This window comes from Bos grunniens, chromosome 15 (genome assembly GCF_055505025.1).
Source record: "Bos grunniens cultivar Pamir isolate PY7600 chromosome 15, Bosgru_T2T1.0, whole genome shotgun sequence".
NCBI classification, from domain to species: domain Eukaryota; kingdom Metazoa; phylum Chordata; class Mammalia; order Artiodactyla; family Bovidae; genus Bos; species Bos grunniens.
This window is the reverse complement of record NC_141179.1, coordinates 84,390,018-84,417,036: the sequence shown is the minus strand read 5'-3', so window position 1 is coordinate 84,417,036 and position 27,019 is coordinate 84,390,018. Positions and strand designations below refer to the sequence as shown.

The following is a 27,019-nucleotide window of genomic DNA, read 5'->3' as shown; positions in this document are numbered from 1 at the left end:
AAAAACAAGGATGGTGTCTTGTGGGTGGCGGGATTGTGAGTCGGCTGCTCCGTGTTCCTGTTTGCTCGGGAGCACCGAGCTCATCCCTGTTATCACAGTGTACCTGCTGGCCAGCGCCCCTTTGACTCGCAGGAGTATCTGGAGGGAGATGATACAACTATGTGGTCACCCTAGTTTAGGCAGTGGCTGAGTTTTTCCGATGGCCGTGTCTTGTTTCGGAGGAAAAAGACAATTGTTTAATTAACAGGACAAAAAGAGAACTCCGCTGACGCCGCCTTCATCCCGCTAGAGTTCGTTTTCCTTTGCCGTACTCTTACTGCAGAACCCATTCTCTTTGCAGGTGAAGTATGTTTTCACCTTAGGAGACGTCGCCCAGCTCTGTCCAGCCAGAGTGGACCAGAGGACCACCCTCCTGATTCTGTCTATCCTGGCCGCGTCTCCCAGCAGAGAGCCTCGTAAGGCCCTTGACGCGCCCCATGCCCTCTGCCCAGGGCCGGCCTGGCCCTGAGTGGTGCAGTAAGCCCCCCACCCCTTCGCCAGGGCCGGCCTCGCCTTGAGTGGTACAGAAAGCCCACCTCCCCTCCCTCCCCAGGGCCGGCCTGGCCCTGAGCGGTGCAGTAAGCACCCCTCACCTTCCCTCCCCGGGGCCTCGTCCTGAGCAGTGGTGCAGTAAGCCCCCACCCCCTCCCCAGGGCTGGCCTCGCCCTGAGCGGTACAGTAAGCCCACCTCCCCTCCCTCCTGCAGGGCCCCAGGCACCCCCGGGCAGCAGTGTGGCCCCGGCCTCCCAGCCCCTCTCCCAGGTCCAGGGCGTGGTCATGCCCTCGGTGGTCAGAGCACATGCCGTCATCACCCTGGGTGAGTGAGGAGTCTTACTGGAGTCTCCAGTAAGCCAGTGATCTGAACCTGGCGGGCGCAGCCCTGCAGGGCCCTCACCGTCAGTACACGGGGGCTCCCGTGGTGCTTTTACACTCAGTCTGTCCATCAGATTTTTCTAAAATCTCAGAACTAAATAAGAGCAAAGTGTTCTCCAGGCCAAAAAAAAAAAGGTGCAGACACAAAACTCAGTAGCATCCTTTCCTCTCCTGACTGAACGAGAAGTGAAGGGAAGGACACAATCATGTTTGCCTAGCTCAGGTTTCAAGTTCATTACGAAACTTTTTACTTATATTGATTATGTGTATAATCAAAAATAAGTATCATTAGTTACATTTTATTGGTTATTTTCCAGGTAAGTCAAAAACTCTAAAATTCATATGTTGACCTTAGAAGAAGGCATTTGTACTGCCATAGACGAGTATCTCAGTGTGTCTGTCTCGTGTAACCTGGGGGTGGGGAGCGTATGTATTTTGAGCATCTTAATATTTAGTATGGGTCTGTCTGCCTTTGGCTTCTTTGTGATTGTTGATGTGATGTTTTAACTGTAACTAAATAAAATCCCTGGAAAGATCTAGCTGGAGAACCTGTGAGGCAGTGAATGAGAGTAGAGTTGGGGTCTGTCTCTCGGGGACAGGGAAGCTGTGCTTACAGCACGACGACCTCGCAAAGGAGAGCGTCCCCGTCCTGGTGCGGGAGCTGGAGGTAGGCATAGACGGGAACGTCCTCAACAACATCGTCATCGTCCTGTGTGACCTCTGCGTCCGCTACACGGCCCTGGTGGACAAATATGTCCCCACCATCTGCACGTGTCTGAAGGACCCGAACCCGTTCGTCCGGAAGCAGGCGCTGCTCCTGCTCACGGGCCTCCTGCAGGTGTGCGTTGGGGCGGCCTGCCAGCGGCGGCCCCTGGTTGGGGTGGTGGGGGGGCGGGGACGGGGTCTGAGCAGCGGAATAAGTGTGCGTCCTCCTCCTCTCTGCAGGAGGACTTTGTGAGGTGGAAGGGCTGCCTGTTCTTCCGTTTCGTCATCACGGTCGTGGACCCGAACCCAGAGGTCGCCAGGTGAGCCTCCTGCCTCGAACCAGGCAGCCAAGCGATCGGCCTAGTTTCTGGAAAGTTCTCTTTAAAATTGCTTTGGATTTGTGTCGTGTGGAATTTAGTGAGGTTTTGGCAGTTGCTAGATAATCAGTCAACTCTTAAAGTACTGAACTGCACAACCAAGCTTTAGTTTTCATGTAAGTTTAAGAACAAAAGCACCGTGGTCCCGGTGGCCTCGGGAGAAGCCCAGCCCCAAGCACACCTGCTGACGCTGCCCGTCCCAAGCAGAGGCGTGAGAGCAGGGCGAGCCGTGGCCACGCCGGCTGCTGGAGCAGAAGCTGTGCCCACAGCGTGACTTACAGTCGACTTCTAGTCCAGTAGCATAGGCTTCAGACTTTCCTCTAAGTGCAGAAACTAAGGAGGGCGTTCTAGGAGTTAAGACGGAATTGCTCAGTGTGGAATGAGAGTGTACAGTTCACAGGGCTCCTTGGAGATGGGTATTTCCTGAGTATTCGAAGGAAAGAGAGTTGCCTTGCCACTTGTTCATTCTTGTCCTTTTGGAATTTTCTTAAAGATTTCTTTTCAAGGGGTTGAGGAATGATCTCACAGAATTTGCTAACCTCAGTTGTGTTACATGAATAATGCCGTTTAAAGCAAGTCTGTAATTGGAAAATAGAGTGTTGAATGAATGGCAGGAGCTCCCACAGTTCAAAAGCGGTCTTTACAAATTCATTAACTCTAAATAGCATATAATAATGGGTCCCTCTGGTTCTAAATGGTCTTCCCTGGTTGCTCAGACAGTAAAGTATCAGCCTGAAATGCAGGAGACCCAGTTTGATGCCTGGGTCAGGAAGATCCCCTGGAGAAGTGAATGGCTACTCACTCCAGTATTTTTGCCTGGAGGATCCCATGGACAGAGGAGCCTGGCGGGCTACAGTCCACGGGGTCATAAAGAGTTGGACAGGACTGAGCAACTAACACTTTCACTTTTACTTGTTCTAAATATCGTCACCATTGGTTACTCTGGGCTCCATGGAAGAATTTCTGTTCGGTCTCCTTTGCGTATGTTTCTGCAAGGAGGAGCATTTACCTGACAAGCTGGGAGAAGGCTGGCGTGCTGATCAGCATGTCTAGAGCCATGTCGGAGGCTGAGGCTCCTGCGCTTCCTTTCTCTCTGCGTAAGTGGGGAAGGTGTTGGGCCGCTGCGCGGTGCCCTCTCACCTTCTCCGGCCAGGCCAGCCCCAGGCCCCGTGTGCCGTGGGGGCCCAGGAGCAGAGAGGGGCGCAGTGCACTGGCCCCTCCCGTGTGCATTACAGCCTCGATGGCTGTGCGGAGCATGCAGTGATGAAGTCACAAGCCAGAGGGACACTAGAGGACAGGCAGGTGTCTCTGCAGAGTGCCTCTCACCCATTTTAGCCCTGCCTTCTGAGTTGGTTTGAACCACGGCAAAATGTGGAGCGTGATTTGAAGAGCTTTGAAAAGCTAAATTAACCTGTTCATCTACTTTTAGGCCAAAGGTCAGGCCTATCTGCTTCCTTTATACATGTTAATTTTTCCATATGTGTCTGCTAGGACAGATCTTCACAAGAGACTGTAGCGGCAGAGCCCTGTGAATTTACTTTTGGTCTAGGTGGATTTCCTGACGATTCCAGCATTAGCAAAATTGTATGACTGTTTTTTAAATCAGTTTTTATTGGAGTATAGTTGATTGACAGTGTTGTGTTTCTGCTGTACAGCAAAGCGACTCTGTTGATTGTACGTGTATCCACTCTCTTTTAGACTCTTTCCCACACAGGCCATTAAAGAGCACGCAGCGTGTTCCCCGAGCTACCAGCAGGCCCTTGTTTTGTATATAGTGGTGTGTGTGTCAGTCCCGGTTCAGTTCAGTCGCTCGGGCGTGTCCGACTCTTTGCGACCCCATGGACTGCAGCACGCCAGGCATCCCCCTCCATCACCAGCTCCCGGAGTTTACTCAAACTCATGTCCACGGAGTTGGTGATGCCATCCAACCATCTCATTCTCTGTCATCCCCTTCTCCTCCCGCCTTCAGTCTTTTCCTGATCCAGCATCAGGGTCTTTTCCAATGTCAATCCCAACCTCCCAATTTATCCCTCCCCTCCTTTCCCCCTTGGTAGCCATAAGTTTGTTTTCTCCATCTGTGGCTCTTCTTTTTGTAAATCAGTTCATTTGTAGCACTTTTTAGACTCCACCTGTGAGTGGTATCGTGGTGTTTGTCTTTGTGTCTGGCTCCCTCACTGGTGTGACAATCTCCGGGTCCGTCCATGTTGTTGCACGTGGCATTATTCCCTCCTTCTGGCTGAGTAATATTCCGTAGTATACATGCACCGAGTTATCTGTATCTGTTCCTCTGCTGTAATATTCCATAGTATATATGCACCGCATTATCTTTATCTGTTCCTCTGCTGATGGGCATTTAAGTCACTTCTGTGTCCCGGCTGCTGTGCCCAGTACTACAGTGAACACTGGGGTGCATGTGTCTTTTCAGATTGTGGTTTCCTTGCGTGACATTTTGGATTGGTCCTAAAATATAAACCCCCAGTGTGGAGGCTACAAGCTTGTATGAGATGTACCCTGTCTGCCCACCAGGTGAGCCCTGCAGACAGCAGTCAGGATGATGGCCAGGCAACAGGTCGGCTTTCTCAGGGGGCAGGGCAGATGCTGCAGCTCTGCAGGAAGGCAGGGCTGGAAGGGGACTGCAGTGATGGGCCGGTGACGTAGAAAAGAAAGAAAAGCAGTGATTGCTCGATTTGGGGGAAAAGTGCACCACTGAGGATCCAGAGGGCTCCGTGCAGGACAGGTGAAGGGACGAGGGAGTCAGAGAGCTGTCGGAACACTGGGCGGCTCGTCGACCTCAGCGGAGGCTCCAGTGTTGTCACAGTGTCTGGGTCCCTGGAGTCGATGAAGCTGGGAGGACAGGAGGCTGTGTGGAACTGAAGGTGCTCTGAGAGACTGTCACAGGCTGGCCAGGCTCCTGGAGCAAGCCCCACAGCCTGGGCAGCTGATGAGCAGCAGATACTGCCCCCTCCCTGCTTGGAGGTGGGAAGTCTGAGGTGGGCACCAGCAAAGCAGTTTCTAGGGAGCCAGACCCCCACCCTGTCTACATGGCCCCATGTCCTCACGAGGTGGGAGGGAGGGAGGGAGGGACCCCAGGACTTTGTTTATAAGATACTCACCCCGTTCGCGAGAGCCTGGCCTTTGTGGGCCAATCTCCTCCCAGATGTTCACCTCCTGATAGCACCCCCTTGAGGGCCTGGTTTCCAGCGCAGGAATTTGGGGAACACATACTGGTGTGCATGCCCTAGCAGTGATGTTGGGGCTTGGAGTGGAGAAAATCAGGAAGCACTTAGCAAGCAGGTGAGGGTGAAACAGATGTGCTCAGGAGTGGCCAGAGGAAAGGCTGAACCTGGTCACCCTAGGGGAGGACACAGGTTCTCCCCAGCAGCTGGCCCCCTCCCTTTCCCCCACGCCCTCCCGGCCACCTTTTGCTTCAGATCACTTTTGTCAACACATTCTGTGTGGTTTTGATAACATCTGCCCACCTGATGCGACACAGGCATCCTGGAGTCGGGGGTGTTCTTGTTTACTGGCATCCTTCCTGTCTCAGACGGCCTGAGGCCAAGGAGACACTCAGGGGACACTGGATGAGTCAGTGAGTGAAAATGATTGAGGCGGAGGGTGGGCCTCATTCCCTGGGTCCTTGAAGGACAGCCCGCTTGCTGAGAAGAGGAGGGACGGAATGGGGAGCGGTCAGCATGTTGTGGGAGCAGGACCACAGCGCACATGACAAGATACAGGCGGCAAAGCAGACCTGGGACGTGAGCTCAGGTGACAGCAGGGAGGGCTGAGAGGCAGGGCCGTGGGTCCCGCTCACGGCCGTGGTCAGCGTGGGGGGGGGTCAGCGCTGGGCGGCGGTCAGCGCGGAGGCAGGGCTCCATCCCCATCATGGCGGTGGTCAGCGCGGGGCGGCAGCCAGTGCGGGGCAGGGGTCCAACCCCATCATGGCCACGGTCAGCACAGGGAGGGGATTCATCCCTATCTTGGCCGCGGTCAGCGCGGGGCAGGGGTCCATCCCCATCTGCTCACGGTGGTGGTCAGTGCGGGGCGAAGGTCCATCCCGCTCACGGCCACAGTCAGCGTGGGGCGGGGGTCCATCCCCATCTGCTAACAGTGGTGGTCAGTGCAGGGCGAAGGTCCATCCCCATCTGCTCACGGCCGGGGTCAGTGCGGGCCAGGGGTCCATCCCCGTCCCAGCCCAAGGGCGTCCAGGTCAGGACTCTGAGTCATCCATGTGGCCTCCACCAAGCGGATACCAGCTTCAGAGTACCATGTGTGTAGGAAGACATCTGAAAGAAGAGGGACGTGTGTGTTTTCTGCTTGATCTAAGAAGGAAGTGACCACGCTGCTTGCCCCTTGAGCCTGTCGGGCTGATGAAGTGGAGATTTGGATTCTTAGTGCTCCTCAGGATGACTGCCCTTCGCTCTGTTTTTCACACGAGGTGGTTCCGCTGTGTAACGTCTGCAGTGTCCCTGACTTGGTGGTGTGTTGTGTGTGGTCCCAGTTCAGGGTCCTGGGGGTGAGAAGGGCAGGGGAAGGGGCTGGCCCCCGCGGGCACCATGGAGGACGCTGGTTTCGTGTGACTTTTCAGCTGACAGATGCCACACAGCCCCTCTTGGCGAGTCGGTCAGGCTGGCGGGCTGTGTGTGTCCTCGTGCGCTCAAGGCGAGTCTCTCCCTGTGGGCCTGTCCGTGCGGCTGGGCGTCCTCCCTGCTCTGGACCTGCCCTCCGCCTGTGTCCAGACCCCGCGTGTCGTTTACATTCCTGTGGAGTTGACTTGTTCAGCTGGTTAAGCCGGTGATTTCCCAGGGTGCTTGCCCGTGTGTCCCTGCCTGTACCTACTCTTGACCTAAAGCAAATGCACCAGCATCTGACGTTGAACATCTGAAAGTCTAAGTCGCTCGTCTTGTCCTGCTCTGTGTAACCCCGTGGACTGCAGTCCGCCAGGCTCCTCTGTCCATGGGATTCTCCAGGCCAGAATACTGGAGTGGGTTGCCATGCCCTCCTCCAGGGGATCTTCCCGACCCAGGGATCTGACTCGAATTGGCAGGCCTCCTCCCTGGGGATTCCCCTGAGCAGATGGCGCTTTAGCAGTTGTGTGCTCGAGGGTGCATCCAGTGAACAGTCCGAGGTCGCCGTTGGCAGCAGGTCACTGCCCTGTTGAGGTCTCTGAGTGGCCATCTCTGACTGGCTGCGGTGTGAGCTCTGAGCAGACTGACCACGTCCTGAGCCTGGAGGAGAGCTGCCGGGAGGGCTGTCGGGGGTCTTGTGCATCCCATGGCCAAGAGCAGCGCGTTCAGACTTGTCCCCCGTCCTTCCCCTGGGGGACGGGCTCCTGGCAGCCGGAGATTGCAGTCAGCTCAAGGTGTGAGGAAATGTGGGTCTGGTGGGGCACTGAGTCAGAGCCAGCCCACGCCCGGGTTGGCCCGGCCTGGACGCCCGCCCTGTCCTCGAGCATCTGCTCGGGGGGCTGTGGGTGCTGCCCTGTGGCCCTTTGCCGCCTGGGTTGAGCGGTGGCCGCCTGTGGACGGTCCTGTCTGCCCACTCGTGGGTTTCGTGTTGGTCCTCAGGAGAGTTCAGGCTGAGGCAGGAGGCCTCGGGTGGTCATGGCCGGCAGGTCCACCTGAAGGGGCAGCTTAGGGGGCTCCTGCATGACAGGTGTGGCTGACTGACGGTGGGTGGTGAGCTTGCAAGCACAGCTGGGGAGCCTGGGTTCACAGGGCAGGCCCGGCCCCGGAGCCGCGTGTGCCGGAGAGCCGGTGCCCCCCATCGTGGCCTCTGCGGGAAGGCTCCTGGGGGCCTGCGAGGCGTCCGCGGCGTCACCCGGCCCCGTCCCTTCTCCGCAGCACCGGGGAGGTCTGCCTGGTGCATCTGCTCCTGAAGAGGAACCCGACCATATTCTACCAGCACTTCATTGAATGCATCTTCCATTTCACCGGCTATGAGAAGCACGAAAGTTTCAATAGGTTCCCCCAGTCAGACAGGTCAGTGCCGAGGCGGGGGTGGTGCGGAGGGCCCGGGGGGCAGCATCACCACCAGGCACGGCGGCCCCTGGCGGGTGGCCCAGGGGAGAGAGGGCCTCCAGCCTCGCCGAGGGGCTGTGCTGAGACGGTCCTGCTCTGTCCCAGAGAGAAGCGGCTCTTCTCCCTGAAGGGGGGTAAGAACAGGGAGAGAAGGATGAGGATATACAAGTTCCTCTTGGAACACTTCACGGACGAGCAGCGGTTCAACATCACTTCCAGAATCTTCGAAAATGTCCTGGGTAGGACCGGGCAGAGGGGGGATAAAGCATGTGGAGGGAACTGCTGAGTAGCTGGGGGCCCAGCCGCCCTGCAGCCCAGGGGCCCCGGTGTCCTCAGCCGTCGGCCCGACGTCCCGACCCCGAAGCCTTCGGCCGTTGGCCTGACGTCCTGACCCCGGCACCCTCTGCTGTCCGCCTGACGTCCCAATCCCGACGTCCTGACCCTGACACCCTCAGCCATCAGCATGATGTCCTGACCCCGACGCCCTCGGCCCGACGTCCTGATCCCCACGCCCTCCGCCGTTGGCCCGATGTCCTGACCCTGGTGTCCTAGGCCATCGGCCTGATGTCCTGACCTGGACGTCCTAACCCCAATGCCCTCGGCTGTCGACCCGACATCCTGACCCCGACGCCCTCAGCCATCGGTCTGACGTCCTGACCCCGACGCCCTCGGCTGTCAACCCGACATCCTGATCCCGATGCCCTCCGCCGTTGGCCTGATGTCCTGACCCTGGTGTCCTAGGCCATCGGCCCGACATCCTAACCCTGGCGCCCTCTGCCATCCGCCTGACGTCCCAATCCTAACGTCCTGACCCCGTCGCCCTCAGCCATCAGCCCCGCCCTCAGGCCGGCAGGCCACTGCCCCCAATCCATGCCCAGCACCACCCGCCCTGACTGTGGGCAGCAGTTCTCAGGGTCCGCCTCTGCTTCCTCCAGCCTGCTTCGCTGACGGCGACCTGCCCCTGGACATGGAAGCCAGCGAGCTGCTCTCGGACACATTTGAAGTGCTCAGCTCGAAGGAGATCAGGCTGCAGGTGCTCAGGGCCAGAGCAGACAGGGACCAGCTGGGGGAGGAGGAGGAGCTGGCCCCTGCCAGAGCGGCCCTGCAGGAGTCGCAGAAGAAGCTCCTCTCGCAGGTGAGTGTGTTGCTCCCAGAGGGCCGGATGCCCTGTCCCGGGCTCTCCCGAGGCCCCCTCCAGCCTCACCTGAACACCCACCCTGCTCGGGGCTCTTCTCTGCCTGCGCCTGTGGCTCCGGTGGCTCGAGTGTGCCTGGCCCTGGTGTTGTGTCTGTGCACGTTACACCCACTGACGATATCTTTAGTAAGTGGGTGGGAGGTGTCCTGTCACCTTCTGGGTAAATTCTCGATGCCCATGTGCGCCCTGGCCCACAGCCCCCCGCCCTGCAGCCCACTGGCTCTGGTCTCCGAGGGGCCACGCCTCCACCTGCGGGGCCTCTCCCCACCCAGCCTTCCCTGTGCTGCCTGCCCAACCAGAGTCCCCCAGACACACACCCTGCCCTGCCCCTTCACTCCCGGGCACTCCCACGGCCCTCACACCTTGCCAGTCTCATGTCGTGACACACAGCCTGTCTGGAAGTAGCTGGAGGCGTGAGCTCTTGGCCCCGTTTCTGTCGCCTGGGAGGTTAGCCTGGTGCCAGTGCAGAGAAGGTATTGGATGGTGTTTGTGGAGTGAATGCGTTTAAGCCACTTTTTAAGGCTCTCCCTAACTTAGCCTCTACTCAGACTCATCTTTATTAAATTATTTTAGTCTTGGTTCTCCTGTTTCAAGAACTCTGGTAAGTCTTTAGAAATCAGTGGATTACAAGTAAGTAACATATACTGCTGCTGCTGCTGCTAAGTCGCTTCAGTCGTGTCCAACTCTGTGTGACCCCGTACACGGCAGCCCACCAGGCTCCCCCATCCCTGGGATTCTCCAGGCAAGAGTACTGGAGTGGGGTGCCATTGTCTTCATATATACTAGTGACTTTAAATGAGAAAAAAATGATCTTCAGGTTCTGAAGGACAGTCTGGCATGCGTGGGCCAGTGCAGTGCGTTGTGTCTACTTCTCAGAGATTTGCTGCAGACATTTGTGCTTGGCGCTCATTCTTGGTAAAGGCAGTGTGTGACTACCCGGCAGATCTTCCCCTGTGTGCAGAGATTCAGAGAGGGACCCACACCCTCTCCAGGCCCAGCCCCTCCCGTGCCACCCCACATGCAGGGACACGGGTGTGCTCATGCGGCAGGGCCGAGCCCCCTCTCATCTCGTGGAGGAGCCCGGGGTGCACCGGGCTGTGTGATGGGCTCGTGGGAAGGCTTGGAGCTCGTTTTCAGTCCTTCATTCAGTTGACCCTTGAGCAGGCAGGGGGTGGGGGTGCCAGCTCCTTCCTTCCCACACAGGTGAGGCTCTGTACTTACAGACGGGGCTGGTCAAGGCTCTACTGTATTTCTAGTTCTTTCTTCTTGTTTAGGAATAAGACTAGTACGTGTCTGCCTCCTGCTTTACACCATTTTGCAGTGATGGTTTCCTAGTCTCCCCAGCTGAGGTAACTTCCTCTCCAGTCTTCAGAATGACACCAAAAATAAAAAGTAAACTTGACATCATGCTCGAGATGGGCCATGCAAGAACTAGGTGAAGGGAACACGTTTGTCTTTCAGAACTTCATGCATCTGAAACAGCCTTCTTTTGTTACCACAGGTTCAAAAGAGGAATTTAATAGAAATGATTATTCCAATTATCGCCTCCCTGAAGTCTGCCCTAGAAAAGAACAAGATCCCAGCTCTGCGAGAACTCATGCTCTACCTCAGGGTAAGAGGCCTCAGGCTGTGTGATTGCCCCCCGCCCCCCAGCCCCCACTGGTCCCCCCCAGGACCCCACAGTCCTGACCATGGGTCCAGTGTGGCTTGGAGCAGGGCCCCAGGCTGGCCTTTGACTGGGAGAGAAGACCTCTGGTCCCCCAGAAGCTATCTCTGCCTTTCCCGGGGAGTTGGGTCTGTGTCCTTACTGACCGTTAGGTTCAGGTTTGAAGTTTCTCAGCTGCGGCCACAAACAGGCCCCCGTCTTGGTTCAGTCTGCATGGGGTGAAGTAGAGGTGCTCATCGCTGACGGGAGCTCACCCCCAGCTCTGTGTCTGGGTTCCAGTCGGGGGTGCTGCTCAGAGCAGCAGCCTTTCTGCCTCCTGGCCCTGGGCTCCCGAGGGGACACATGCAGACCAAGAGTGCACAGAAATGAGGTCTCAGACCTTCCTGTAGAGTCTTTCAGTCATGCAGAAACACAGCATTTCCCCTTTTCGTTTATGCTGCTGTTTCCTTCCTCAAAAAATGCTCAGATTCCTTATTTCTCAAGAAGGGCTGTGGCAGGATTACATCGAATACAGTTTTCAAATACATCTTCATCCTACAGAAGTGAAGGTGGGAAAGGCTGAGTGTGGAGAAAATGAGGAGTTTAGGTCACTCACACTGTCCTTGCCCCGGTGAACCTCAGAAAGGAATAAAATCTTGGGTAGCCCCCTGAAACACACGCAGACAGGGAGACCTAGCGTCTGGGCACGCTCGAGCAGGGCTGTGCGCCCGGCTTTGTGTGGACCCTGTCGGAGCAGCCCCCGCGGTTCTTGCCTGCACCTGGGAGCCCCCTGGTTGCCCGAGGCCTGGGAGGGCTCCTCCCTAGTGGTTGGGCCAGGTAGATCTTCCCTGCCTCCAGTAGTTAGGAAAAGTGGCTTCTTCCTCAACGGCACAGAGGCTGGGTCCCCACCTTCGACGTTAGCCCTGGTGTGCTCACAGCCTCTGTCACTTCATGAGGAGACGCACAGATGGCCCCAAGCCTCAGCTGCATCCTGAGAAAGCCGGTGTGGACAGCTCCCCGTGCCCAGTCTAGCCAGGATGCCGTGTGCTGCCCGCCTGCCAGCCTCCCGCTGGGATTCCTGAGACAGGTCCCACAGCCCTGCAGCCGCAGACAGTTCTGAGCCCTGATGGGGGGCTGCTTCCAGCCAAAGTTCTAGGGGTCCATGGTGCCTCGCAAGTGTTCAGGAAGCTTCCAGGAGATCAGGCTCCTGTGGTCAGCACAGGTGCAGTTGGCACTTCCTGGGAGAGTGGCGTCAGGTTCGCTGGTGGGTCAATGGAGCAGAAACCGTCTGTTCTGAGCATGCGTCCTGCCATGTTCTAGTCGTGATCAGCTTGTGGGGAAGAGCCTGTGCTCAGGGCGCTCAGGGATGCCGTGGTCCATTCTAGGAAGTGATGCAGGATTACGGAGATGAAGTCCAGGACTTCTTCACAGTTGACAAGCAGCTGGCCGCAGAACTCGAGTACGACATGAGGCGCTACCAGGAGCAGCTGGCTGAGCAGCAGCAGCCGGTGAGGCGGGCGGCCCCGGGCGCCGCTGGGCACAGAGCGGCCGGTGGGAGGCGGCCCTGCCCCCATCTGCCCAGTGTCACCCCGCACCCACCTTGGTGGCCTCCTATCTCAGGGGGCACCGTCAGCGAGGGCCTTCTCTGTCACCCCTACCCTGCTGGAAAGTCACTGCGTCCCAGTAGGGGAAGGAGGTGTGCCTCTTCCCAGACAGCGCTGACCCTGATGGGGTCCTGGCTCCTTTGGTGGAAGAGAGCGCAGTCTCCCCGAGCCCCTCCTTGGGGTGGCTGCTCCCCCGGAAGCCTGGACAGCCCCATGGGCTCTGTGCGAGGCAGTGCTGGGAGCCCGGGTCTGACATGGTTTTGAAGTGAGTTCCTCTGGGCCTCCGAAGTGCTGGGAGATGTGCTCTTTAATTCTTTTCTGTGACAGGTTCTGAGCTTGGAAACAATTCCAGCTCCTGCTTGCCGAGAAAAAGACCCTGTGGCTGCCGCCGCGGACCAGCCGTTCACGCCCAGGCCCCACGCTGCGCACACGGCCGCACCCCTGTCTCTGGTGCCCAAGGACAGGTGTGCGGCGCCGGCTCAGCTCGTTGCAGGGGCGGACCCCGGCACCCATGGGCGGGGACCAAGGAGCAGGAGGGCGCGTCCGCCTCCGTGCCTCACGGTGTCTTTGCGCCAACAGGCCCGTGTCGGCGAGCACCATGGACATCCTGAGTTCCGTCAAGAAGGTCGTCGAATCGCGCCGCTGGCACAGTAGCCGGACCACGGGTCCGCTGCCCTCGGACAGTCGTCCTGAGAGCCCTGGTGAGCCCCGTGTGCGCCCACTGGCGGCCCCGGAGCTCAGGAGACCTGGGCCCTCCCCTGTCCCCGTCAGGCACTTCTGTCTGTCGTCTAAACGAGCCACTGGGACAGGCCCGGGGTCGGAGGGTGTCCAGCAGCCCTGCTCACAGTGGACGGTCTGGAGGGCAGGGTGAGGCCAACGCAGCCGGCAGCGAGGGGCGAGAGGAGGGGGGCGTGAGCGCGGCTGGCAGCGAGGGGCGAGAGGAGGGGGGCGTGCGCGTGGCTGGCAGCGAGGGGCGAGAGGAGGGCGGCGTGAGCGCGGCTGGCAGCGAGGGGCGAGAGGAGGGGGGCGTGCGCGCGGCTGGCAGCGAGGGGCGAGAGGAGGGGGGCGTGCGCGCGGCTGGCAGCGAGGGGCGTGAGGAGGGGGGCGTGCGCGCGGCTGGCAGCGAGGGGCGAGAGGAGGGGGGCGTGCGCGCGGCTGGCAGCGAGGGGCGTGAGGAGGGGGGCGTGCGCGCGGTGGCAGCGAGGGGTGAGAGGAGGGGGGCGTGCGCACGGCTGGCAGCGAGGGGCAAGAGGAGGGCGGCGTGAGCGAGGCTGGCAGCGAGGGGCGTGTGGAGGGGGGCGTGCGCGCGGCCCAGCAAGGGGCGAGAGGAGGACGGCGTGAGCATGAGGAGGAGGGTGTGAGTGCGGCTGGCAGCGAGGGGCAGGCGAGAGGAGGGTGGGCGCGCCGCCAGCAGCGAGGGGCAGGAGGAGGGGGGAGGAGGGCATGCGTGCGGCCCAGGGAGGGGAGCGAGGAGGAGGGGGGCATGCGCGCGGCCGTCCCGGGTCTCCGCGCTGGGCAGGGAGGGGCCGGGGGCTCTCGTCGGCCTCGCTCGGGCCTTGGTGGCCATGGAGCAGGGCTAACCTGCCTGTCCCTGAAAACGTAGGTATTTTTCACCTTTCCGAAACCAATCAGGTCACAGTGAACATTGGAATGTAGTCTTGTATGTGTATGATCTTCAAGATTAATTCCCACGAGTATTTTTTAAACTTTTGATGGTGTAAGACCGTTGTTTCTTGTTCCTTTCACGAGAATTACCACCTTGGCCCACGAGAGTCCACATCCTACAGAGAACCGGGTTCATAATATATCCCATTTTCTCTGCTGAGCTGTAGGCCAAAAATTTTAATTTCATTTGTTTGAATCCTAGTGAGAAAGGCCATGGTTTCTCATGCTTATCATTTGTGTGTATCTTTCTGATTACCTCTTTATAAAAACGTTATTTGGGACATTGAGTGTACTGTGTATCTTGCAAATGTTTTTTCTTCTTGGCATGTTTTGTTTCTGGGGCTGTTTGGGTTTTGGAGAGGTAATGCTGTCCCCTTTCCTCCCAGTGCCCGTGCGGGTCTTGGAGCTGGAGTCCAGTGGAGCTGACCCGGAGTCCAGTGGAGCTGTTGACCTCGAAACAAAACGAGGGATCAGCACCCCTGAGCGTAAGTAGTCTGCGGGCACGAGCAAGTCTCCTGACTCTGCAGCGGGTACCGCGTGTGCAGGGGTCCCAGCACAGTTCCCTCATGCATGCCATGGGGCGTGTGGTCACACTGAATGCCCCTGAGTGACTGTGATGGTGCTGCTGACTGGGCACAGCTGACCGAGGCTCCTTCCAGGTGCTGCCAGTGGATGTGAGGGATTTTCAGCGCTAGATTTAATTGAACAAGGGGCAGTGGGATAGCAGGTCCCTCCTTGGTGGTGAGTCAGCTGCAGAGGCGCCGCCACCTGGCCATGCTGGGCTGTGCGAAGGGCTCCGAGCCCTGTCCGCGGTCCACACAGCAGCGGTGAGGGGCAGGAGGGGCTCCCAGGCCTGTGGCACCGCGGATGCACCAGCAGACCTGACCCCCGGCCAGAAAGGTCTCCCCAGACCTCAGTGGTCGCAGCACAGGGAGCACGTGGAGCCTGGCCGTCTGGAGGGTGTGGTGAGAGCACAGCTAATTGGGACGGGACAGGCAGGGCGTCCCCGGGCAGTAGCACCCGCTCTCAGGTGTGGCCCAGGCCGAGGAGCGCACAGGGCTCTGGACACAGACGGCCCTGGGCGGGGAGGGAGCCCCACCAGCGTACGACAGCGGGGGCTCCGTGTCCTCAGCACTCAGATTGTCCTGACCGAGCACCGAGTGAGGGCTTATCCCCAGTGACCTGCTTTAAACCCGGCAACTCCCCTGAGGGCGGTACCTATCTCCCCTCTAGAGAAAGAGGTTCTCAGTTTAGCTCGCGCTGGGATGCAAAGCCCAAGTTGGCCCAGGTGGGAGGGTGGGTGGCAGTGAGCAGGGGGCAGCCAGCAGGGCGGCATCTTCCGGGCGCCCAGGAGGAGCGGCAGGAGCAGGGGTCTTGAGGGGCTCTGAGTGCGGTGGGGCCTCGGGGGGCTGGGGAGGAGCCGTGAGCGGCAGCACTCAGAAGGCCGTCAGGGCTGGGAACCCAGGGAGGGAGGCAGGCCCTGGCCCCACCATGCGCCTGCTCTTGTTCAGCTTCTCCCCTGAAGGCCTTTGTTACCCTTCCACTGAACATTCCCCCTTCCAGAGACCATCCCAAATGTCACTTTTGGCTCGGAAATCAGCTACATCGTGTCACCGGGCCAGTCGCTTCCTCTCCAGAGCAGGAGCAGGAGGCGCGCCCCAGGAAGCCGGCGGGGCTCAAGAGCTGCAGGCCAGGGGGACAACGTTCTGTGTCTGTCACTGCCCGACATGCCGTAAGTCCCCAGTCCCTGCCCAGAACGGTCCCATCTGAGGGCTGGGGCCCCGCGTGACGTGTGCACTCCCCCGCAGGCCCCCGCAGACTTCCCAGTGGAACGTGAAATCTCCCTCCAGAAGCGAGGACCGCAGCGCCTCCAGGAGGCCACGCCGCCAGGCCTCCAAGAAGAGGGCCAAGTGACCACCTCTCCCGGGAGTTCTCACCTGGAGCCCCGGGACCACCCACCTGTTCACCTCTGTGGCTGGTCAATACCTGGTTAAGAACTGTAACACGCCAGGGAAATGCCTTACGTATTTAATACGGACTTAAATATCCAAAAACATTCAGCTAATTCTAATAAACTCTATTCTGGTCCCAATCCAGAACGTTGTCTCTTAGAAGTCCTGCTTCTGTTAGCTGTTTTCCAGTTCCTTATAGTAAGGACACTGCTTCCTGTATCTGTTATCCAGACTGTAATATTTTTTCTATTGTTATTAAGTTGCAAACTTTTTAAAGCTTCTTCCAATGCACAAAGGTTAAGCATGAGTCCGAGCTCCGAGTGTTTTTAGCACAGTGTTTTTATTGGTAGTCATTTAACTGACAAAGTGTTGGAGGAGAATAAAACCAGGTCTCTCCTGTTAGGGAAAAGGGACCCACACCTTTAAGTTTCAGGCTGTCTGCCTCCTCACAGCAGCGGTCTTGGCATAGACTGCAGTCCCTGCTAGGAGAACTCTGTTTCTTACCAGAGCGACAGGAGCAGTGCTTTATGTCCAGTCCCGGGGGTGTCCCTGCGGTGCAGGGGCCTTAGGTTCCGGGCCCACCTAACACTGGTGGGCGTGCGCTCTGTCCAGGAGCGAGCAGAGAGAAACAGGGTCGGCCCAGGGTTCATCCTGGATCTGCAGAAGCAAAAGCACAGGGTTTCTGTCCATGCTGCACGGGGAGTGCTGGTAGGTTGAGAGCGTCGAGGCTGTCCTAACCCCGGCTTTCCTGTTCATCTGTGTGAGCAGTTGTGTGTGCACATGTCTTCACAGCACACTCTGCATGTGTGCACGGCGGGGTCAGAGGGCAGCCCCCGTCTGGCACTTCAGACCCAGGGCACACCTGACACGACGCAAGGAGGAGGCAAGTGAAGAGGCCCTGCTCCCACTTGTGTTTGTAAAGCTTTCACAAATGAGGTTTAACAGACACCGAGTGCAGGTGTGTTAGCACGAGTCTGCGGCACCCGGCTCAACTGCAGCCAGGGCCACAGCAGCGGGTGTGCCGGCCTCCAAGCTCCAGCCACGTCTACATCGTAAAGTCTCACGAGGCTTCTTTTCTGTCTGCAGCGACCTCCCCGACGCATGTCACTGCCCTCTCCTCTGTCAGAGCTGGGGCACGGGCCGGAGGCTTTAGGGTCCATGAAGTCCACCTCATCACGGAGCTGCCCCCAAGACAGAGGGCACCTCTGTCCCCACCGAGCAGAGCTGAGGGGGAAGGGCCGTCTCAGGCTGTGCTTTCGAGTCACACACTCGGAGAAGACGCTCCCCCAGCACCACGAGGGGCTGCCCTCTGCTGCTGCCAGTCCTCGTGGCAGAGTGCCCACACGCTCAGGAAAGAAAGGTCAGCGTTGTCTCGAGTGCTGAACTAAACACCAAAGCATACGAGGTGGCGACACTGAACGTAATGATGGCTGTGTCCTTCCCTGTGAGAGCCAGTGACACAGGTGTGAGGGCGCCTTCTGTGAAGCCGGGTGTGAGCACAGCAGCGCATCTGAGGCCAGGAGCGCCTGCTTGCAAGGAACAAAGGCCTCTGCAAGGCGTCCCTGATGCCCCTCGAAGCAGGCAGCATGTCGGGTGGCGAGAACTTCGTCAGTGTCAGGAAACTGCCCTGGACTTGGGCTCACGCTTCACCCCCGTCAGCTGGGCCACCGCCCAAGCCCCTCCTGCCACAGAGCAGCCTGCCGGGAGGTGAGGCGGAGCCTGCCCTGTCTCACTGCAGAGAGGGAACGGGGTCACTGTCCTTAAGCAGATGGAAACGGGGTTGGCAGATTCGATTCAGAACTGCCTTTGCCCCTGGACGATCTGATGAACCGCATGAGAAAGTGGAGGGCGTTTAGAGGCCAGAGAGCAGGCTGCTGTGTTTTCTGAGTCAGAGCCACAGAGCTCGGAATTGGGGAAGCCAGGCCGAGGGGCCACACACAGGACCTTTCCCCTCCCAGCCCCCTTGGCACTACCCAGGCGGACCCACGTGGTGTGTGAACCACACGGGCAGGGCTGGTCCGCCCTTGCCAGCGTCGGGCATCAGGTGGGCCGGGGCGGGCCAGCTGACCTGGGCACTCGGGAGCCCGCCACTCTGAGTGGGCCTTAGAAGGCAGCTGATGACTGCAGGGCCTGGTGGGCAGGAGGGAGCCTGACACCACCCACTCCACGCAGCGTGCTCGCTCGCTCGGGAATGGCAGCGAGACCTGCGGACCAGATCCCTCTGGAGCATGCACATCTCTCTCCTGGGACCCGCTGGGTTTTTGGGGGACATCACCTTCCCTGCTGGTGACAGAGGTCTCCAGGCCTCCTCTCCTCCTCACCTGTCCTGACGTCATTAACTGTCCAGCTCCCCTGGGTTCTTGCAGCTGAAGCCAAGCAGCGGAGCCAAGTGAGGCCCGACAGTCCCCAGCAGTGCCCGGGGCACACTGCTCATGCCTGACAGGCCCGGCATTCCCCGCTCTGATCGTGGCTGACGAAGTAGCCCCGTGTGTAGGCACAGCGGACACCCCTGTGATGAGGGTCAGGATGGCCAGGACCCCGACGGTGCTGCCAGTGTTGGGGTCAGCTGGAGAAGGGGAGGGGTGAGAAGACGCTGTCCCCCACCCTCCCCAGGCCTGGAGTGGCTCTGCCTGGCGGCGGTGACGCCCACCAGCTGCAGCACCCACCTGCGGGCACCGCCTGCGCTGACCAGCCTCTGGGCACATCTGGCAGCTTTCTTACTGGGAAATGGTTCCCCACAGAGATAGAACTAGGAGCCAGAGCCCCAGGGAAGAAAACCCCTGAATCTCTAGGGCTTGCCTCAGATTATTTAGTTTCAAGCGGATTAAAAGGGCAAATAGGAGGTGAGAACGTGGCCTTGCAGCCCCCAGCCGACCCTCAGGAGACCCTCAGCTGCGTTCTCATGCTTCAGGGTGGGCGCGGGGCTGCCCTGTGTGCAGATGAAAGTGCTGGAAAGCACGCAGGGGTGTAGTGACCCACGCTGGCCAGCCTGGGAGCTGCTGCCGTCCTCCCTTCTCGGGTGCAGGGTTGACTGTGAGCACACCGTTCCTTAAAGGTGCACGTGAATGCTGATTTCCTAACTTCAGTTCCCAAGCTCCGTCTCTTGAGTCAGGAACTCCAGGGCACGGCCCAGGAATCGTCCTCCTGCCCCAGAGCACCTCTCCGGATCTGACAGCAGCTGGGGAGTGCCCAGGAGCGGACTAAACAGGTGGGGTGGGCCCTGCACCCGCCCCCATCCTGCCTCAGCCTCCACTGAGCCCTGACACCCAGAGGAGGAAGCACCCCAACAGCGTAAATTACTGGGGTGAGCCCTAGTTTCTGCTTCCTGCAAGATGGTCAGAGTGGATAAATTCCTGGAGACCTTATACAATTACGTTTCCAGGATTCCGTCAGTTATCAAAGTAATGGAGCTCATGATTCTTCATTAAAAGTTTCAGGATGAGGAGAGAACCTGTGGTCCGTCCTTCAGAGGGTCCTCCTGCCAGACCCGGTGGACTCCAGGGGGCAGCCCGCACCGAGGGCGCTGAGGTCCAGGGCACCAGGAGGCGTTGCTGGCCCGGGGTGCGGCTCGGTGGACTCATGCTCGCGTGTCCTGTTCTCGCAGCAGGCTGAGCCCGTGGCGTCGGGGGCGGGGCAGCAGTTCCAGCCTGAGTCCTCCTCGTGGACGGTGCTGAACCCTGGCTGGGGTTTGAGGGCGGACGGGGACCCGGCGACAGGGCTCCGGTGCCGCCCGCCTCCCCGGGCTATCCCCGAGCGCCTGTGGTTCAGTCCTGCCCACAACCCACCGGGGCCCCGAGGGCACCAGCAGTGCCTCAGCATCCCTGCGGGGCCGGCAGGCAGTCCCTGCGCCCAGACGGAATGCCCCCCAGACTCTCCTGTGCACAGAGTGAAGGGTCCCGACGTGAGGTCTGAGGCTCCTGCCTCACGAAGGTCGCTGTCTGCCCACTGGCACAGCGCCCGCAGCAGGGACGCCGGCACCCACCCTCTTCCCAGGGCTTTCACCAGAGGGCCAGCCTCAGTTTCCCACGAGGGTGAAAATCTGGGACGAAACGTAATATTAAAAAAGTAAGATCATGGCTAACGGTCCCATCACTTCATGGCAAATCAAAGAGGAAAAAGCGGAAGCTCCGACAGACTTTATTTTCTTGGGCCCCAAAATCACATGGACGGCAACTGCAGACACTGAAATTAAAAGATGCTTGCTCCGTGGAAGGTAAGCTATGGCAAACCTAGACAGCTTATTAAAAAGCAGAGACGTTATTTTGCCGACAAAGGTCTGTATAGTCAAAGCTATGGTTTTTTCCAGTAGTTCCAGACATGAGAGTTGGACCATAAAGAAGGCTGAGTGCCAAAGGATTGATTCTCTCAAACTGTGGTGTTGGAGAAGCCTCTTGACAGTCCTTTGGACTGCACAAGAGATCAAACCAGTTCATCCTAAAGGAAGTCAACGTTGAATATTCACTATACTTTGAAGAGCTGACTCATTGGGAAAGACCCTGATGCTGGGAAAACTTGAAGGCAAAAAGAGAAGGGGGCGGCGGAGGAAAAGACAGCATCACCAACAGAGTGGACATGAATCTGAGCAAACTCCGGGAGATTGTGTAGGACAGAGGAGCCTGGCATGCTGTAGTCCGTGGGGTTGCAAAGAGACACAGTGACTGAACAACAGACTTTCATAAAAAATGAAAACCTTTTGTGCTTCAAAGGACACAGGCAAGTGAGAAGACAGTTCATTGACTGGAAGAAAGTCATACATCTCTGACAAAGGTCTAGGATACAAAATGTATGAAAACTTGCAATTCAGTGAATTGACAAATAAAATGGACAAAGAATTTGAATAGACATTTCTCTGAAAAGATACACCATTAGCCGATTGAGTTGAGGAGGAGAAGGGGACGACAGAGTATGAGGTGGTTGAATGGCATCACCGACTCAATGGACATGGGTTTGGGTGGACTCTGGGAGTTGGTGATGGACAGGGAGGCATGGCATGCTGCATTTCATGGGGCTGCAAAGAGTCGGACACGACTGAGCGACTGAACTGAACTGAACTGAACATGAAAAGATGCTCAACGACATTAGTTGTCAGAGAAATGCAAATCAAAACCACAGTGAGAATCCACACCACATCCCTGAGGAAGACTGGAATGAAAACGATGGATAATCACGCGTGTTAGTGAGGATCTGGGGAAACGCGCGGCCAAGGAGAAGTAAAATTGCACAGCCAGCGTGGGAAACACTTTGGTGGTTTCTTAAAAAGCTAACCTGTGACATCATCAGTTCAGTTGACGTACTCCTTTCCCGATTTGGAACCCATCTGTTGTTCCAGGTCCGGTTCTGAGTGTTTCTTCTTAACCTGTATGCAGATTTCTCAGGAGGCAGGTCAGGTGGTCTGGTTTTCCTGTATCTTTAAGATTTTCCACAGTTGCTTGTGATCCACACACTCAAAGGCTTTAGTGTAGTCAATGAAGCAGAAGTAGCTATTTTTATGGGACTCTCTTGCTTTTCTGATGATCCAATGGATGTTGGCAATTTGCTTTCTGGTTCCTCTGCCTTTTCTAAATAGAGATTGAACATCTGGGAGTTCTCAGTCCATATGCTATTGGAGCCTAGGAGCTAATTGTCTACCTGGAGTTTTACACTCCATGATAAACTGAACAGCAGTTAATGATTGTACTGGGTCTGAATGTTTTATGACCCTCCAGACCAGGGAGGCATTCTTCTGAATGCCTGGAAACTGGAACAAACACAGCTTTAGGCTAGTGGAGCCAAAAACGTTTATGTGAGAGAATTACAATGGGAACTAGAAAAAAGAACCAAGGCTCTGACTTCTACACTGACTGCCTAACAGTCTTTCCCTCACGGGGGCAGTGTAGGGGTAAGCGAGACCCTCACAGTGCTTTGTCTGCCTTGGGGGAGTTAGCCCTAATGGCCCGGGAGCGGGGAGAAGGAAGACAGAGCTGGAAAGCTGGTGCAAAGGGCTAGGAGGGCTGTAGCCTCTTCTGGACCGAGGTGCAGAGTCCGCTCAGTCCAGCTTTTGTTCCTGATTGCAGACTATGAGCCTGTCTCAGATTTTGTCTTTCTTAAGACACCTGCCGTGTTAATCACCTCCTCCTAAGTGTCAGGGCCAGATCTGTGTTTACCCAGGCCCTTCCCTTCTGGGCTGGAACAGTCAGCAGGCAGCGCTCACGCCTGGCGTCGACCCGGTGTTCCAAGGTCCTGCTTCCCTGACCCCAGTCACACTCCCTTCCGGGTCTGGCCTTGGGGTTTGTAACAAGGAGATTTTTTCTTAATACATGCTGTTTTTCCAGGTGCTATTTCTGTGGGATTTCTCAAGGCTGTGAAAGTCCATTATTAGGAATTCCCACTGCAGGCTATGCTGTTGTTAACAGAGGATTTGATGTTAACCCGGAGGGCACTGTCTCTTGCGGTCTTAACTTGATAAAGACTGAATCATGCTTTCTCCCTTAAGGCAAGCTAAGCGACTTCCCACACGTTCCCTGAGGAGTGACCACTCAGAAACACGTTTAGTACTATCGTTGACCCCAAAAAGACTACTCAAGACTATGGGGATCTTACAGTTTTGCTTATTTTACCATTAACAATGAAATAATGATTTCGAGTCAGGATTTAAATTTTATCCCATCAACATTATGCTTCCTCCCTGTCTCCATCTTGTTATTATTATGCCTATTTTGAACTTGTCCCTCTCCCTGGGGCCTTTTTCCCCTTTCATTCTTTCTTTTTCCCATGTGGCAATCGAGCGTATTTTATATACTACCCCATAGCCAGGCAAGCCTCAGCGCAGCGATCCCTCTGAGTTGGAAGAGCTCTGCTTCTTTACAACTTATTTCTGGCAAACAGAATCAGGGACTGCGGGCTCTAAGCTCTCACTCTGACCGGTGCTTGCAGCAGCCACTGTGTGTGAGCCATCAGAGCATTCAGGGACTGCGGGCTCTAAGCCATCAGAGCATTAAGGTTGTTGCCACTGTCTTTCCAGGCTGAAGAAAGTCTTTTTCAAGAGTCTGTGGCTAAACTGGTGCTTTGTTGCCAGTCCACCTGGTCATGAGTGTGTGTGACACTTGGGATCATTAGTGGATCTCCGAATCCTGAGTATTCAATAAAACACAGACTTGGGACTGTTTTCCTCCCCAGAGCAACCCACAAGGGAAAATGAATTCCTGCTCCCCACACGGATTTTCATAACACAGAACAAGAGGAATACTACTTAGAAGGCTCTCTTCCCGTTGGGAGATCAATGTATCTCTAAGCCTTGACTCATCTGTATCACGGTTTAAGCACAAATTCTCCACAGCTCAGATTTGCAACATCTAAAACACAGTTTTGTTAGTTGATTCTTTGCCTTCAGGGATATGAGGTTTTGCCTCCTGGTTTGGGGAAGGTGTAGGGCAAGACCCATCTGACAGCTAACAATGCGTATCAGGCTAAGAACACGGAGGAGTTACTAAGCTAGATGCCTAGCAAGCATGAAATTCACATCAGTGTTAAGTATGAACATGCTCAGTATTATCCTGAGGGAATGACTTCAAGGTGGAAGTTTTTGTTATGTTTATTTTTCTCCAAATTTGTAACGTTTTTCTGTCATGCTACAAAAAGTCTTCATTTCCCTTTTCCCAATATTGAGGTTCAAAAAGCTAGCTCTCAGTCATAGACTAATGTGGATTTAGTTTCCTATGTAAGTATTTATATTAGTTTTCCTCAGGGATATACATATGTGTATAAAATCCTCATCTTACCACTCGACAATACCGCTTTGACCATGCTTTCACATGTGTTCCTTGGTCAAGGTCACTTGCCAGAACAAGCTGGGTTTCTGAAGTCTCGTCTGGTGGGTGAAGGATCCACTGAGGGCGGCTCAGGAGTTTCCCCCTGTATTGTGATCCACGGGACCTCAGGTCTGGAAATAGGGAAGCTCTGATGTCCCCGACTAGCCCCAAGGGTCACGGGGATCTTCACCAGTTGCGTTCCCCCTTTCTGGTCTTGCCAGGGTTTGCTCCTCAAAGATGTCCACTCACTTGCTCCTCCTTCCTTTGGAATCTGGTGGTGTCTTCTAAGTGTATGACTTTCAGATAGGTTTGCTTCTTTTTGCTCTGGGATCTCTGCCGGGGAAGGAAGGTCCAGGCTGTGGGTTACTGGGTTTTCCTGGATGAAAGAACTCTTTAACTCAAGATGACCAGATCCAAACTGAGAAAACTACATTCAACATCCCCCACAGAGAATACAAACCAAGTCACCCATTTTACAGGATGGGGAAAAAGAAACAATGGGACAAACTTGATGTTCTTCATTCGCCATTAAACTTTTTCACTCTGGACCAAGGCCCTGATGGTTCTGTTCTTTAGTATGTAATGAAAGGAACTTCTTGTATCAAGGACCTGATAAGCAAAGTGTTAGTGGATTGATTGTTAATACATTTTAAGAAATGGTCTTAATCTAAGTCATTGAATTTTCCTACTAAATAACTTCTCAAGTTCTTCCCAGTTAAATACCTTGTATGGTGATTCAGAGACACGGCATGCGGGGGACCCACAGGGAGGACTCAGTCATGCCAAGTAAATCTAACTCATCTCTGTTCTTCTTGGCTTGTTCTTGACTAAAAACGGCAGTTCTCACTTGGACTCTCAGAGACTCTAAGCCTCTTCCTGAGTCATCTCGTCTCTGAACAGATAGGCTCACATCTGAAAAATGGATTAGAGAGGACTGTCTATGTAGGACTACAGGATTTTGGAGGTCATCCTGGAAGGGATGTGGATGGGAATTGCACTGTTGAAGGTTTCTCCCCTCAGGAATCAACACATTTTGCTTTTGATGTTTTCCTTTTCTTTTAGGTTCGAAACCAGTGACCATGCTTTATAAACACTAAACCTCTACACCAGACACACAAGGATGTTTATTTTTTCTGGTCAGACAAATCAAATTTAAAGTATTAAGAACTTAATGCTACGCTTCATGGTTACTATGCAATAAAAGGATTTAGAATGGATGGAAAGCACTTGATCGTTTCCCTGTAGTCAGCACAAAGCCGCACCTGTTCCACTGGCATCTGTTGTGGTGGAAGCGTAAACGGTCACAAAACGTACTTTTCCATTCGGAATTTTCTTGATGACTCTCCCTTGTTCCTCACATTCCACGGTCTGTTGGTTCTCTCCTTCCCATAAACCAGCTCTCCGAAAGAGGGTCAAGACCTAGGGACCCAGGGACTGAAATCAGCTCGCAAACTTTGGCCCGGCGCACTGAATACGACAACAGTATTACATCCTAATCGTCAAACTTATGAAGAGACTAGATCTTACTTACGCCGATCACAAAGAGAAATGATAATTACGTGGCACGATAGAGGTGCTAACAGTCACCATAATGGCGATCATATGACAACACACAAGTGTTTCAAACCCACATGTCGTGCAGTGTGATCTTATACAAGGCTGTATGGTGAAACATTTTCACTTAAAGAAAAATGGAGCACCTCCCATCACCCGTTTGATTGCATGGGTGAGAGAGGATTCTTGTGTTACTGTCTCAGCATCTCTCACTCCTGTCTTCCTCTTCTCCACGCCCCACGATTCCAGCTTCAGCCAGCGTCACTCACAGCCTGAGGACCTGGGACCCAGCCCAGCAGCCGCTGCTGGGTCCATGCCTCTCACCCCTTCTCTCCAATACTGCATTTCAGCCTCACCAAGCTCCCCGCCCTGGTTAGGTTTTTCTTCTCCTTATGAAGGTTTTCAAAGTTAAATAATTTCCGTTCTGAACTAACCTGATACACTAGGTAAATGTGTGCAGGGAACTGAAACGATCAGATGTCGGCATTTGTTTTCTTGGGTAGGGGCTCAGCTATTTCCTTCTTCTCCTTCCTGTTCTGAGGCTGTATCTTTATTACTACGGCCCCAGATATATTTTATCTCAGCATGTGGACTGAATTTCATCCCCAAAAATACAGAGCTTAGAGGTCTTGGTCTCTTGGTCAGTTCAGTTCAGTTCAGTCCCTCAGTCGTGTCCAGCTCAACTCCCGGAGTTCACTCAGACGCATGTCCATCAAGTCAGTGACGCCATCCAGCCATCTCATCCTCTGTCGTCCCCTTCTCCTCCTGCCCTCAATCTTTCCCAGCATCAGGGTCTTTTCCAATGAGTCAGTTCTTCCCATCAGGTGGCCAAAGTATTGAAGTTTCAGCTTCAACATCAGTCCTTCCAATGAACACCCAGGACTGACCTCCTTTAAGATGGACTGGTTGGATGTCCTTGCAGTCCAAGGGACTCTCAAGAGTCTTCTCCAACACCACTGTTCAAAAGCATCAATTCTTTCACACTCAGCCTTCTCTATAGTCCAACTCTCACATCCACACATGACTACTGGAAAAACCATAGCTTTGACTAGATGGACTTTTGTTGGCAAAGTAATGTCTCTGCTTTTTAATATGCTGTCTAGGTTGTCACAGCTTTTCTTGCAAGGAGCAAGCATCTTTTAATTTCATGGCTGCAGTCACCATCTGCAGTGATTTTGGAGCCCTCCAAAATAAAGTCTGACACTGTTTCCATTTTTTCCCCATCTATTTGCCATGAAGTGATGGGACCAGATGCCATGATCTTAGTTTTCTGAATGTTGAGTTTTAAGCCAACTTCTTCACTCTTCTCTTTCACTTTCATCAAGAGGCTCTTTACTTCTTCACTTTCTGCCATAAGGGTGGTGTCATCTGCATATCTGAGGTTATTGATATTTCTCCTGGCAATCTTGATTCCAGCTTGTGCTTCATCCAGCCCAGCATTTCAGATGATGTACTCTGCATATAAGATAAATAAGCAGGGTGACAATATACCGCCTTGACGTGCTCCTTTCCTGATTTGGAACCAGTCTGTTCTTCCATGTCCAGGTTTCTTGGTAGCTGATGCCTTTAAAATGTTACCTAAATCTTTAGCCTCACTATTGGTAGG

General features: G+C 55.5%; 1 protein-coding gene across 5 annotated transcripts in view; it reads left to right on the top strand.

The window, feature by feature from the left end:
- Nucleotides 1-16,216, top strand: part of NCAPD3 (non-SMC condensin II complex subunit D3) — a 60,592-nt gene extending 44,376 nt beyond the window's left edge. For 4 of the 5 annotated variants that reach the window (XM_086341912.1, XM_086341911.1, XM_086341910.1 and 1 more), the window contains 14 exons: nt 341-455; nt 746-856; nt 1,512-1,750; nt 1,858-1,937; nt 7,835-7,972; nt 8,117-8,250; nt 8,947-9,146; nt 10,708-10,818; nt 12,237-12,359; nt 12,783-12,919; nt 13,035-13,156; nt 14,507-14,605; nt 15,684-15,852; nt 15,929-16,216. In XM_086341912.1, the coding sequence (XP_086198038.1) occupies nt 341-455; nt 746-856; nt 1,512-1,750; nt 1,858-1,937; nt 7,835-7,972; nt 8,117-8,250; nt 8,947-9,146; nt 10,708-10,818; nt 12,237-12,359; nt 12,783-12,919; nt 13,035-13,156; nt 14,507-14,605; nt 15,684-15,852; nt 15,929-16,034 (1,884 nt within the window). In that variant the 3' untranslated portion in view covers nt 16,035-16,216. Of the gene's footprint in view, nt 1-340; nt 456-745; nt 857-1,511; nt 1,751-1,857; nt 1,938-7,834; nt 7,973-8,116; nt 8,251-8,946; nt 9,147-10,707; nt 10,819-12,236; nt 12,360-12,782; nt 12,920-13,034; nt 13,157-14,506; nt 14,606-15,683; nt 15,853-15,928 lie in introns of those variants that run through there. The other variant, XR_015142456.1, reaches the window with a different exon arrangement.
- Nucleotides 16,217-27,019: the final 10,803 nt, after the last annotated feature.